Genomic DNA, 13,665 nt, shown 5'->3' with positions numbered 1-13,665 from the left:
TTGTTTTCTTAAAGAAAACAAGAATAATGTATAAAGTTTGAGGATGCAGCTGTTTACTGTTTACTTGAATTTTTAGTTGAGAGGTTTTAGGTCTGCGGGTGTTTTTGGTTTTTTTTTTTTTGTTTTTTTTTTTTAAGCATATACAAGATCATGTTTACAAACCCAGCTCAGTATTCTTTATATGTTTCCATAGCTTTAAGTTACATTACTTTATATATTGATGACTGAGATAGCAAAAAGTTCAAGTGTATTTAACAGCACACAGTGTCTCATATTTGAAATTATGGTCTAATCTTTTTTTATGTGAGTGTGTATAGTTTTATCATGAACATCACCTAACTGCATTTCTTGGGTTATTTCTGTAAGGACACATCAGAGTTCTCATTTCTCTAATCTTCTAAAAAATAATGAAATACCCAAAACCAAACTGTTCATGTTACTGACACTAAAACTGGGATCTGAAAAGGATGATGGATTGGGTAGTAAACAGTGGCATCAGTTATTTGCCATGTTTTGAGGCATTACTTTGAGGAAAAGTCTTGAATCCTGAATGAAAGTTAAACAAAGCGTAAGACCCACTGTGTAAAAGGAATGTTTTAATAAACTGGTTATTGTTATAAGAAGAAACCAAAGCTAAAACATGAGTAGACATTTCTAGCAGCGTATTGCTTCTTAAATAATCAGTGCGGTTGATATGTGTTGAGCACCTACTACGTGCTAGGCCTTGAGCTGGGTATTGTGGATACCGGTATGAGTGAGCTAGGCCTTTCCCTTAATGCAGCTTAGCCATGGAACTAGGCACAATTTCAATCTAATGGGATAGTCCTATGGCGTACAGACAGGAGAAGGAAACATTATTTGTTGAACACAGCATGTGTACTCTTACCTTAGGTTTTTAGCATCTCCTCTTCCATTTGCCTGGAGTACTTTTTCCCCAGACAACTGAGACGTTTATTGTCTCACTTATTCCAGGTCTTTATTTGTCACCGTCTCATTGATTCCACATTTAAACTTGTAGCCTCCACCCCAGCATTCCTTTTCCACTGCGCTCGCTCTAAGTTTTCCACAGTACTTGCCTGCCTTATTTATTACAATGCTCCTAGGGACTGTAACAGTGCCTAGCAAGAGTGGGCCCTCAGTAAATGAATGAATGTATTTTGCTTGGAGTGTTTGGTTAGTCTTTATAGAGGCAGTGATGCTTAAGCTGGATTTTGAAGAAAAAGTAATTCTTGAGTCTAAGTCAGGTGAAGTTTTCAGCTACACCTCCTAGTCTCCAATTTGAGAAGAGGTCAGTGAATAAAAGGTCTCTTGTCTGGAAAGAATCATAAGTCTAGTGAGGAAGTGTAAACTAACACAGGCAAGACAGAAAATGTTGAAAGATTTCATAATCCAGTGCGCACTGCATAGAATAAATACTAGTGGTGTAGGATATTTCAGCAAGAAGTAAACCAACAGAGGTCAAAGTCATTGGTAATGATTTCAGGAAATTCTGAAGTAAATGTTAATATCATATACTTTTTATGAAAATCAGAGTGGAAGTTTTACATTTTACTTTCATTCCTTCTTTAGTCAAATATCAAGGAATTTTTTTCTACCAAAATAGGCAGTGAAGACTCATAATTTAGGATCTTTAGAATAAGGTCTATCAAGCAGTTACTGTAGGGTAGGAATTTCTGTGTTAATTACCCTTCTGTTATATGCTGGGCATTTGATGTTCTATTGCATCTCTGTTTTTCTAAGCAATTTTCAGATTATTAAAGTAATATACATACACACGGAAAATTTGGAAACATTTTGTTCAGAAAACATGAAGTAAAATAAAATGCAATATAAAAGTGAAAAAGTCCAAAACGCCACCCTTGCTATAAAGATCTTTTAAATAAATCATAATAGAATTTTATTTTTAAAAGATAGTTTAAATATGATAAATTTTATGCTGATAAATATATGGAAATTAATTTTGTCACAATGTTTCTGTATTTATTTAAATCAGTATTTTTATTTCAGAAAGTTACTGTATCTTTGTTTTATAATTTTTTTGAGAAGAATCAAAGAGTTTAAGTCCTAGACTTATTGTTTTGGCTAGCTATGTGATAATGTGTAAGTCTCCAAATTATTTGTTTTTCTATCAGTTTTGCTCATTAATTAGAATTGGAAATGACAACACCTGACCTGCTGATCTCCAAGAGGCTGGATAAAGTATAAACGAACTAATACATGTACAAGTGCTTTATAAAAATACAGGACAATATTCTACTAATATAATATCTAATATGAGTATTTCAAAGCACGTTCAGTCCTGCTTCAGGCAGTCGTGAAGTTATACATATTTTAAGGTGGTCTTCATTTTTTGCTTTGGTTATTTTTTTAAGTTGAAATATAGTTTACATACTATAAAATTTACCCTTTCAAAAGTGTACAATTCAGTGGGTTTTAGTATAGTCACAGTGTTTTGTAGCCATCACTACTAATTCTAGAACATTTTCATCATATTTTTTAAAAAAGCCCTTACCCGTTAGCAGTCATTCCTAACTTAACCTTCTCCACAAAGTGATAATTTTTTGAGGCATAATATTTTTAAGCGCTTATGTTGAACCGAGATTTATATTGTGTGAGAAAAAAATCACTAATAATCTATTATAAACCATTGAGCAAAACATCATAAATCAGGAATCAATAAACAGTGAATTGTATTAAGTTTTCTAATCATGGACTCCTGAGAGATATAATTGGAAAAAAGTTATATTTCATGTTGACCATTATAGTTGTCTTTCATTTGCGTGTAAATGACAATTGACGTAACGGGGTATGGCATAAAATAAGATTGTATTAGTATTTACAAAGTCTAATTCTGCTCACGTGAGCAGAGAACCATGCATACGCCTATGAACTAGGCTGGTTTGTCATCAAAAACCATGATAAGTAATACAAATAATCACACACGTTTGAGGAAACAAATAGCTTTTCATTATAAAGACAGACTTCCATTTTATCAAGTAACAGCTGTCAAGCTATGTAAAACATTACCTTTAATAAATAGATGATAATCTGACCACAAATAATGCATCATTTGAGATATTTTAATCATTGCCTTTTAAAATTCTTTTATTCAGCTCAAAATTGTCCTTGGCCAATAAAATAGCTGTGTTTTTCCCTTACTCTTTCATGACTGCTTTCTTACTTTACACCTTATTTTTGCCATGCTCAAGTTTCTTTGATTACCAACTTTTAAAACAGATTTTTTTCCCTGAAGTCAGCAAATATGCTTTGTTTCAGCATGTGTTATGTTTACAGTGTGTCATCATTGTGGTTGACATGAGTTTAATATATATTAAAATGGTGCTTTATAATAACGTGATGCTTAAGTTCTGAAAATAAAGGCTCCTGTTAGGCACGAACACTGAAGTCAAACCTGCATCGTGTTAAGAATGAAATTTCACCGCCCTTAAGTGACAGAGGTCTTAATTCTATGCCATTTGAAAATGGCCGTATCCTAGTAACAATACCAACAATAAACACATCACGCGAAAGTAAAAGTGCAGTAGTGAAATGAGCCATTGAAAGGAAGAGTCAGTGACCATATAATATTTCAGCTTCTATTGTATCTAGTAGCAATCTGGTTAAAAAGAAATGACAGTTGCCCTGAAGGAAATAAAGTGGAGGTATTATTGTAGTAGTAGTTTGGGAAGAAAATTGCGCTGTGTCTTGACTGGATTATTTCTCTATCCTGGCAAACTGTCCCCACCTCTCTGTAGTGCTGCTTCTTCCCTTCTTTATACAAATTGAGTTTGTATCATCTAAACTCATAGAGCCCAGGGGCCCTTTGGTGACAGGGAGGGAGGAGGAAAAGGGGAATTAGAAAAAGAAAATGTGACAGGCAGTTTTGAAAAGAAAAGCAATTTTCCTTGTGGGTCTGTTTCTAAATAGGAGTTCCTCGATGCAGTACTTCGCTTCTGCAGAGCAGTCGCAATCAAGTGCATGCTTGTGCTGTTTGGTGGGGCTTGGCACTGACAGGTTTTATTTAGGAGGGGTGGGAATGTAGGGGGATCGGATGTGAGGAAGTTAGTATTTTGGCTGTATCAGCCCAGGAGGCAGAGCTAGCACTTGCTTTGGGACAAAAGTATTTGTAGTCATCAGATAACTTTGCAGTCAGCTTCAATAGCATCACTCTTTTTTTTTTTTTCCTAGGTTTGTGGGGTTTTTTTTCTTCTTCTTTTTTTTTTTTTTTTTGGCAGCCAAGCTCTTAGTAGAACCATCTGTCTTTCTATTAGTATTTTTGAGGCCTGTTTTGAAGCCACTTTGCTTGGCAAAGTCATTTTCATCCTTGGAAACGATTTTTTTAAAAAAAGTTCTGTGGCTTTTTGCCGAAGAAGACTACTATGTAAAAAATCCACATGGCTGTTCATTTTTGTTCTAAAAGAATATGGCTACTTTGTCTTTGTCTTGAATCAAATGAAATTAGAGGTGCTACAACTCCAGCGTGACTGTTGGGGAGTGAGAGGCAGAGATTGTAATTTTAGCAGTGTTCTTATGTTCCCGTATCTCTCAATGAGATTTTCTTTAGTCTTCCTAGTAGAGTAACTGGAAGATAAATTGACTCCTCTATTCTAAATGTTAGTGTAGTTTTGTTTTGTTTTGTTTTTTCGTTTTCTAAATGCCATTGCTTTGGGTAGGATAAACTTACAAATTGACTTTCTGGTGTATGAAATGAGAAAACACAGACTATTAGTGGTCACTGCAGATCCCATACCTCTTCTTGCTAATGGTGGAAAGTCAGCTTTGTTTTCCTGGTTACTCCAGCTTGGGTAATTATATCCTGCCTACCTAAACCCCGCTTGTCATCTCATTTGGATATTATATTTTCCATTTTCTCAAAAACTGCTGTATAGCATCGCTGTGTGCTTCTAAACAGCCGCTGTGTTCCCCATCGAAGGCGGTTGAATTTCAGTTGTAGGTGAACTGATCCCTGGAGATGATGTGTGCTTGAATTCTATGGTACTCATCAGACTAAACTCTTCAGGAACATTTGAAAAGTTTCAGATTTTACATTTTGTTTGTAATTGTGCTGACTTCAGTCACATAGCTGCCTTTCGTTTTCACATTTGTGTATGTGGTTTAAACTAGTCTTACACCGTAGCTTCCGGTTTTTTGAGCTGTCACACAAACTGCTGCCTGGTATCATGCAGTCCCTCTGGTTTTCTGATTCCTCTGTTTCCCAGTCTAGTAGTGCCTTCCAGTCCTCGCTTCCTGGAGTGAAGTCTAAAGCTCATTGTTCAGAAGCAACTTTGATTTCCTCATAAGCCCCCCTTACTGAGGCCTCCCGGATTTCCTTCCTTTCCCCTGTTTGAATGCTAGAACTCATCTTCTCTGAGCCTCACAGTGGGTCAGGAACTCAGAAAAGTCACAGAAAAGGAAAGACTGACAGCATCATAATTCATTTGGTCTCTTCCAAGGCCTTAGCGTTTTCCATCATCCTTTTTAATTGTCCATGGTTACTTTCTTTTTCATTTCCCGCAATGACCATCCAAAACTTCTACACCTTTGCTGAACTCCCTTCCTCAATCCGCACGTCTCTCGCTTTCAGGATATGACCTTGCCTTCAACATCGAGAAAATTTCTGCCATCAGGCCTGATTTTCCTCACCTCCTCATTCCCCTACCTGTAAAACGTACCCGCTTATTATGCCCAGTCTAGAGTTCTGTTCCTCAGGGCCCAGAGCATGCGATGTCATTCCCCGTCGAAGCTGATCCCTACACCTCTGCCTTGCCTTGCAGCGTCCTCTGCAGTTTTGGTCCACCAGCTAATGTCTCTCTTTCCTACATGTCAAATTTTGAATTTCCATTTGCTCCTTACAGCCAGTAAATGAGCAGCTGCCCTTCAGACCCCGTGCCTGCTGTGCCTGTCTCCAGGAGACCTGCCTTGACCTCTGGCTGTGTTGAGTCTCTTGCTTGTGCCTCTGTAGTATCCTGCACACGTCTCTGTTGTTGAGTTAACGGCAGTGTATTATAGTTATCCATCCATTTGCCCCACCAGACTTAGAGCTCCTGGAGAGCAGGTGTTGCACATGAATTCATCTTTGTATCCCTAGTTACCAAAAAAGCTCACATTTCTATTTAGTAAAAATGTTGATTGAATGAATAAACTAATAAACAGACCCACGGGAGTGGAAACTAAATTAATAATCTTAAGTATCTACTTGATATATTAGTTTCAGGGAACCACTGAAGGGTTTTGCAATAGAATATTTACATAAAACATAAAATATTTAATAATGAATAATTGATAAGTATTTACTTGTCTTTTTTTTTTTTTTTTACAAGTGTGGTTGTGTTGGACTCATAAGATTTTAGATGGCGAGACTACATGGAGTATCTATGTGGTAGAATTGTAAAAAGTGTTCAAATGTAATATTTCATCTTAAAGTTTAAAAAATATAGGAAGTAGCCTCTTAAATTTATTACGAATTATTCTCATAATAACATGTCCCCTATTAAAAAGACCAAAATTTTGTGACAAAAGTACTTTACCAAAGTTTGATTATAAATGTCACAAATCTTAAACTTTAATTAGGAGCTTTAGGGACATTTAATCCATTAAATAAAAGAAAATGAATGAAGTCAGCAGTGAAAAGGATTTGGAAATATTCAAAACTGGCAAATATATAAGAATGGATTACCCTAGAACAAATTTGTTTTAGAACTTATCCAGGAAACATGATACTAGTTTGATGTAAGTTGTCCTTTTCTCCCAAACATTGGCTAAATTGCAGCAGCAAGGGACTGAAAATTAGTTAAGATACAGCAGTAATTCCGTTAGTGCTCATCATTTGTGCTCGTTACGTTCTATAAAGTTGCCATGAACACTGAATTAGCAAATACTGAGCAAATGCTCCTAGAGGAAATGCAGAGTTAGGTTCCTGAGAGCCTTGGGTCACACCGTTTTCATCAACTGACTAATACGTAGGCTTGTTTTATGTGTGTTTCTGTTTAGACATCTTATTAATGTTTATTATTGATTCTATGTGCATTTTAAACAGCAAAATCTCCAAAAATTTCTTGCTACTTTGCACAGGTCTGTGCGTGACAGCAAAGGCACTAGTGCAAGTGAATTTTAGTGAGTAGGCAAATTGGCAAATAACAGAATCTGCAAATAGTGAGGATCAACTGTATTTGAAATGGGTGTTTAGTTGCGTACATGAATTAACCACACATTTCGGATTGTATTTATTTTACTGTTTACTTTCTTCTGAATATTACTACAGTGCTCTTTAATCTTCCCTCGGATAGTCTAAGGAAAACACATCATTGGAATTATGAAATTAGGCTTATTTTTTGTCTTAGTTCTTCCTCTCCTTTGTAGTTCCTCCTGCACCCTTCTCCTGATTTTCGTAAGTGTTGGAAAAGAGTACTAGATTAAGTGTTAGGAGATGTGCTTTCAGGTAATTCAAGTAATTGTTCAAGATCCCGCATTTAGGTTACTCTGCTTGTACCTAAATGCGGGATCTTGAACAACTTATTTGGCCAAGTTAAGTCTCATTTCTTTATCAGCACAGTGATTGTGTTGGGCCAGATAATCCCTAGGCTCTTTCTCAGCCTTAAAACTGGTATCCTGTGTATGTGGATCTTGGAAAATTCAGGCACTAAAACAAATGATAATACTAAAACAAAATGTATTTCAATAATCATAATAGGATAAAAGTTTAAAGTACACAGACTTTGAAAAGCCCCAGAATTTATTGCAATTTGTCTTTAAAATACTAAATTTTCACCTGAAGCATAATTATAAATTATTGGACTATAAATGCATTACCTGGGTGAAAACTGTCACACACAAGTAGATAGAAATATATGTGCAACAACCAGCTAAGCAATATAGCAGGAAAACTTTAACTTTACAATATTAATAAAATATTTTTAAAACCTTAAAAATAAAATTACTGAGAAGTATGTGAAGCAAAAGAACATTTAAATAAATTGAAAGCAATAATCTGCTATTGGCCATCAAGCCATTAGGTTAATAAATTCAAAGAGAAATTCTGTATCCTACAATTAATGTGGAAAAATAAATGTAAAAACAGCCAGGAAATATTTGAAAAAGAAAATAGTAATGACAGAGTAGTAACATATTGCAAAGCTGCAATAATGAAAAAACATCATGTTATTAAAACACGATAGATAGGCATGTCTGTCCATTACAGAAGTATGTAATAAATTTCCAGTATTTCTGTATTACTTTTCTATTTCTTCATGCATGCATAATTTCAGAAATCATGGATTTATCATAATGACGTTTTATCTGTATCTTAAGAGTAGAAACACAAAGCGGCTGGTACTTTGTGCTGCCATTCTTCTGTGGTGAAATTGAATTCCTCTCTGGTCATTAAATAACTTTGTCATCCATAGGCCTTTTGTGGACATTTGGAGTTGGTGCACAAAGATGTAATTACAAAGCTGGGACTATATAATATATTCTTCTTTATTTATGAATTGCCAATTCATATGTAATTTCAGGGGGGAGGGTATAGCTCAGTGGTAGAGCACATACTTAGCATGCACAGGGTCCTGGGTTCAATCTCCAGTACCTCCTCTAAAAATAAATAATAAAACCTAATCACCTCCCCCCATCAAAAAAAAATAACAATGCAATAATAATTAGTTAAAAAAATAATTTCAGCTGGTGCTCTAAAGTCTCAAGTTACAATAATAAGTAAATTACAACCCCTTTACTAAAGAAGCTCATAGGTCATAAGGGAGACTCAAGCTATACAAGTAACTGTTATTCAAAACAGTAAGTATTGTATTAGTTTTATGAGGTTAAAGAAGTAACAGTTCTTTCTCCCTGAAAATTGGCACCGTAAGAAAGAAGTGCTTCACAGGCAGAGACATTATGTGGATCTCAAAAGCCTTTGAAAAATAAGTAGAATTTTGCCAAGATAAAAAGGAAAAGAGAAATTACTCAAAACAGAGGAGAAAACACTTTAGAGCATTTTCAAGCATGGAAAAATACCGAGTATGCAAGGAAGTCTTCATGATGCATTGAGACGAGCACAGGATATCCGAAAGAGGGCGGCAGAAAAGCCTGGAATGATGGGCTAGAGACAGATTGTGAAGAATCCTGAATACCATGTGGAGAGATCTGGTCGTTATTCTTCAGGTGAAAGCAAACCATCAAAAGTTTTTCACAAGAGGGGCATATGAAATTCAGATACGAGACCCATTTAGAAGGAATTTATGAGGAATATGATTTAATATCCCGTGGGCACCAGACTTGTAAAAGTCAGGCAGAATCTCCCTTTCAATTACTTATATACCTGAAAAGTCCTTTGTAACTCAAGGCAAAATATGAAGAAGGCAAAAAGTTTTGAGAGTGACCTCAGCATTGTTGAAGATGGCACTTCTTAAACGTGGATGCACATTGGAATCATCAGGGGAACGTTAAAAAATGCTGATGGCTGGGTCTCACCCCTATAGATTCAGATTTCATTGGTCTGAGAAACAGTCTGGGCACTGAGAGTTTTTCAAAGCTTGCTAAGTGATTCATTCTAAAATACACCTTCGAGTTTAAGAACTACTGCAGTAAAACAAGAACCTACCATTTCTGCAAGTCGAGAAATTATTTCCCAAATTTTAAGGTATCTGAAATTTGGATGCCTCTTTCTAAACCTTGTATGTGTTTCATTTGAAGATCCTTTCTTCTTCCCTCTAAAATACTCTTGTTAAATTTATAACAATCGTATACATCTTATAGCAAATGGCTTCTTAGAAAGGAGAGGGCTTACTATATAAAATAGAGTAACTTACAAACAATGAAATAGAAAGGATGCAGAGTAGCTGGTGGTAACCCTTAACCAGTGTGGCCAGTTTGTTGTTCGTTTTGTTTGTTTATTTGTTTGCTAACTATTCTGGTCAGTAACCTATTCTTACACAGAACTAGCACCCATGCTGTTTTGCCTTCAAATGTACCGCTTGTTTCAGGCCACACATTCCCACATATTTGCTCAATATGCAATCTCTGATTTTTGAGAATTAAATCAATTGTTTTCTATTGGTTTCTACATAAAGTTTAATCTTAAACCATTGTCTTTTTGTTTCCCTGGTTGTGCTGTTTGCTTTTAGTTTTACTCTGTTGGCATTGATAGTTTAAAAATTATTTTGGCTGAAAAAAATGCTTTCCAATTTGGAGACATTGCTGAAAACAGATCCCTCATTCATATAATGCTTATTTCTCTGTCTGCCTGTCTGTCTGTCTCTCACTGTGTCTTTCTCTCCCTGCACCCTTCCTCCTCCCCTCTCTCTCTCTCTCCCACCCTTCCCCCGGGACACCCACACTCACCAACCTAAATTTCAGAAATAGCTCAGAGGTTTACTGTGAAAGATGAAATGAAGGAGAAACTGAAAGTAGACCTTTAATGTAAGAAATTATGAGAATTACAAGAATCGTAAGTGTCTTCCTAAAATGTGCAATGCCAGTGAGAGGAGGGGAAAGCAAGTCTGAAGGTTATTTCAGAGTTGCTGTTAAGGTTAGCAACTGAGTTATTTTTTTTTTTTTTTTTGGTATATGTGTTTGTTTTACTTTTTGCCATTTCCCCCACTGTAACGTAAGCTCCATGAGCATAGGATCTGATTTTCTTGTTCACTGTTGTGTTTACACTGCCTCGCTCATTTTCTTGTACATAATATATGTGCATTCAGTGTTTTCCAAATAACTGAATTAATGTGAAGAAGGAGAAATATAGGAGAATAAAGTGTCAGATGTGTGATTTTTAGCAGGATCCTAAATTCTTATTCATATGTTCATTGGCAGACACTAACCAATAACCATGTCCACCAGGGAAATCTTGCTTAAATCTTTGGGAAAGATCCTAAGTACTTTAGTTAATGACATCCTCTGCATTAGTCACTAATGTGACATGGCTGCAGAAATGACAGCATTAGGTTATATTTCTAGAAATTACTGTTCAATACAAAGATAGCGATTCCACTGTATTAGATTATTTAATGATATGAACTCTGTATTCTGAGAATCACACCAAAAAATTAAAGTGTATTCCAAAGATGGCAACCAAAACAGAGGCCATGTGGTTTGAGGAATGGTTCAATTGCTTGAAAAAGGGTAGATGAAGACAAAACTATAGCTCAGAGCAGGATCCAAGGGACTAGATTCCAGACAGTTTTGACTACCCCATTCCATGGCCATGGGCAAGTCAGTTCTCTGGCCCAGTCACCTCTGTTATAAAGAAAGGGGAAAGGCTTAATTACCCTCTAAGCTATCTTCCAGCTCTTTTCTTCAAGAATTTAAAATTTTCAATATTATGCGTGAACGTGGGAATCATCTTCAAGTGATGAAGAACTGTTCATGTATAAAATTATACCCATGTAGTTAGTTTTGTTTTAGAAATCAGAATTAGTTCTAACAAGTGGGATTTACAGAAGAAGATTGTAGTTCAACCTAAGGGCAAAGTTTTTAATTGTTACATTAATGCAATAAAAAAAGATTTGCAGTGTGAAGTATTGATGCTTCATCACTGTCAAGGATATCATGTAGGGAAATTATTCATCAAGTTAAAAAGTGAACTTGATAATACCTTCCAATTATAGTATTCAGTATTCTGATTTTCCTGTCTAAAGTAGTCCTAAGCATAGCCTCATGTCCAGTGTTCTAGCAAGCTTATATGCCAGTATATTGAACTGAGTAATTTTTTTTCTTTTATCATAAAATAAGGGAGGGTTGGAAGCATAGAGCACCAAAACTTCTTCTCTTTGATTCGCTCTAATACGTTCAGCAGGTTCAAGGTCAACTGCCGCCATTAATGATTCCCGTATTCCCTCCTGATCAACGGACACTGGCCGCAGCCGCCCAGCAAGGATTCCTCCTTCCTCCAGGCTTCAGCTATAAGGCTGGATGTAGTAAGTACCATTGATTTTTCATTTGGGAGTGGGTGGAGGGCATGGCTTTAGGCAATTTAATATTCCTGCCACACCAAGAAATGAGATCACCCGTATAGCATTTTTATTTTAAAGAGGAAACACAGAAAGTGTAGAAAGGGATTTATGTTGGTATTTAAGAGTGTAGATTATTTCTGTGCTTCTGAAGGCAATATTTGCTTTTTATAATTCAGTTTCATAACTTTTATTCCCAGTGTATTCTTAAAATAGGGGTATAATTTTTAGGTTCTATTTATTTTTGCATAGGTAAGATAAGAATCTGCATTTTAATAGCTTTCCATAGCCCTTTAATTGACAAACCCAAGTTTCCCAATATGCGTTAGTCGGCCTTCCATTTTCAGTCTCCTCTCTGTATTTACAGCCTAATTTCTCACTAGTCTTCTTTAAGTTCTTAGACCAAACCAAGCTCTTTCTTGACTTTGGACTTGAATTGTATGTGTTCACTCTCCTTGAACCTCTTCCAACTCAGATCAGGGAGAACTGTCCTGAGCTAGGTAGATCCCTGTCTCCACGTTCCCTTGGATCTTGTGTATTTTCTCTTTGACGTTAATTGTAAACTCTATAAGGGCAAGTGCTGATTCTGTCTTATTTATTGTTACATCTAAACGTTTAGTACAACATTCAACTGCTTGTTGAATGAATGACTATACAAATGAATGAGCACTCATTACAAACAATACAAGGGCATTTTTGCACTAAATGATGTTACATCAAGATAACTGTTTATATTACTTATTAACTTTAGCTGCCTATGATTTTATAACTTTTTTACCAAAATCAAGATAATGTACTTATTAATTTTGGAAACAATACTTCATTTTCTAAAATTCAAATAACCACAATGCCGACTACAATCTGTTAGATAAAAATAGCAACAAATTCCAAAGAGGGGCTAGACTTCTGAGCTAAGTATCTTCCAGAACATCATGACTATGGCCAGAAAAAAATATAGAGAAAGCAAGTATATTGAAATATTTTCATTGATCAAAGTAGAATACCATTGAAAACAGTTAGTGAAATACTATCATATTAGATATTTATAGAGAATATTACTTTGTAAATTCCAGTAGATTTTGGTTCATTTATATGTTAATAAATTGTCCCATTAGCATCTTGCTATGCTTCAGTACTTATCGTATTTGAGAAACTCTATCCAACATTACAAGAAATCAGATGTTTCCTGTAAATAATGTCTTGAATTTTCATATTTTAACATGTATTCCTACTCTTTAAACCTTTCTTTGTATAATAATGAAGAAATGCGATGTCATTTTTTAAAAATACAAAGTCATTTGAGGGAGGTGGCTCCAACCGTCGAGTCTAGGTAAAAGTGAACTGAACTCAGGACTATAAAAATTCACTGCTCTTTGCAGTTTTTAATACAGTTCTTGCACATCTTTCTCTTGACTTTGGTTTCCTGTGTTTTAAGATGGTGTTCTCACTCTGGACCTTAATTTATTCATGTAATAATTTATTTGTCACATAATTCTATCTTTGTAGATTGATTCATCCAGAAACACCAACTTCTTTTTAGAATTGAGGACTATATATTCTAAATATTTAAAATCTAAGAATAATTTAAACTTTAAGATTTTTAAATTCTGTTTTTACAGTAACTTTTGAGTTTTTAATTATAAAAGATTTTTTGTTTTGTTCCCATTTTTCCTGAGGAATTAGTATTCACATTAAACACATGTTGCCAATGTGTTTTTGGTAGCCT

At 35.3% G+C, this 13,665-nt stretch overlaps 1 protein-coding gene across 15 annotated transcripts in view; it reads left to right on the top strand.

The window, feature by feature from the left end:
* SOX5 (SRY-box transcription factor 5) overlaps positions 1–13,665 on the top strand; it is a 903,293-nt gene that overhangs the window by 771,642 nt on the left and 117,986 nt on the right. For 13 of the 15 annotated variants that reach the window (XM_074357827.1, XM_074357830.1, XM_074357824.1 and 10 more), the window contains one exon: positions 11,783–11,906. In XM_074357827.1, the coding sequence (XP_074213928.1) occupies positions 11,783–11,906 (124 nt within the window). The remainder of the gene's footprint in view (positions 1–11,782; positions 11,907–13,665) is intronic. The other 2 variants (XM_074357823.1, XM_074357834.1) reach the window with 1 other exon arrangement.

Source organism: Camelus bactrianus, chromosome 34, assembly GCF_048773025.1.
Source record: "Camelus bactrianus isolate YW-2024 breed Bactrian camel chromosome 34, ASM4877302v1, whole genome shotgun sequence".
Taxonomy (NCBI): Eukaryota; Metazoa; Chordata; class Mammalia; order Artiodactyla; family Camelidae; genus Camelus; species Camelus bactrianus.
This window is presented reverse-complemented; position numbering and strand designations above follow the sequence as displayed.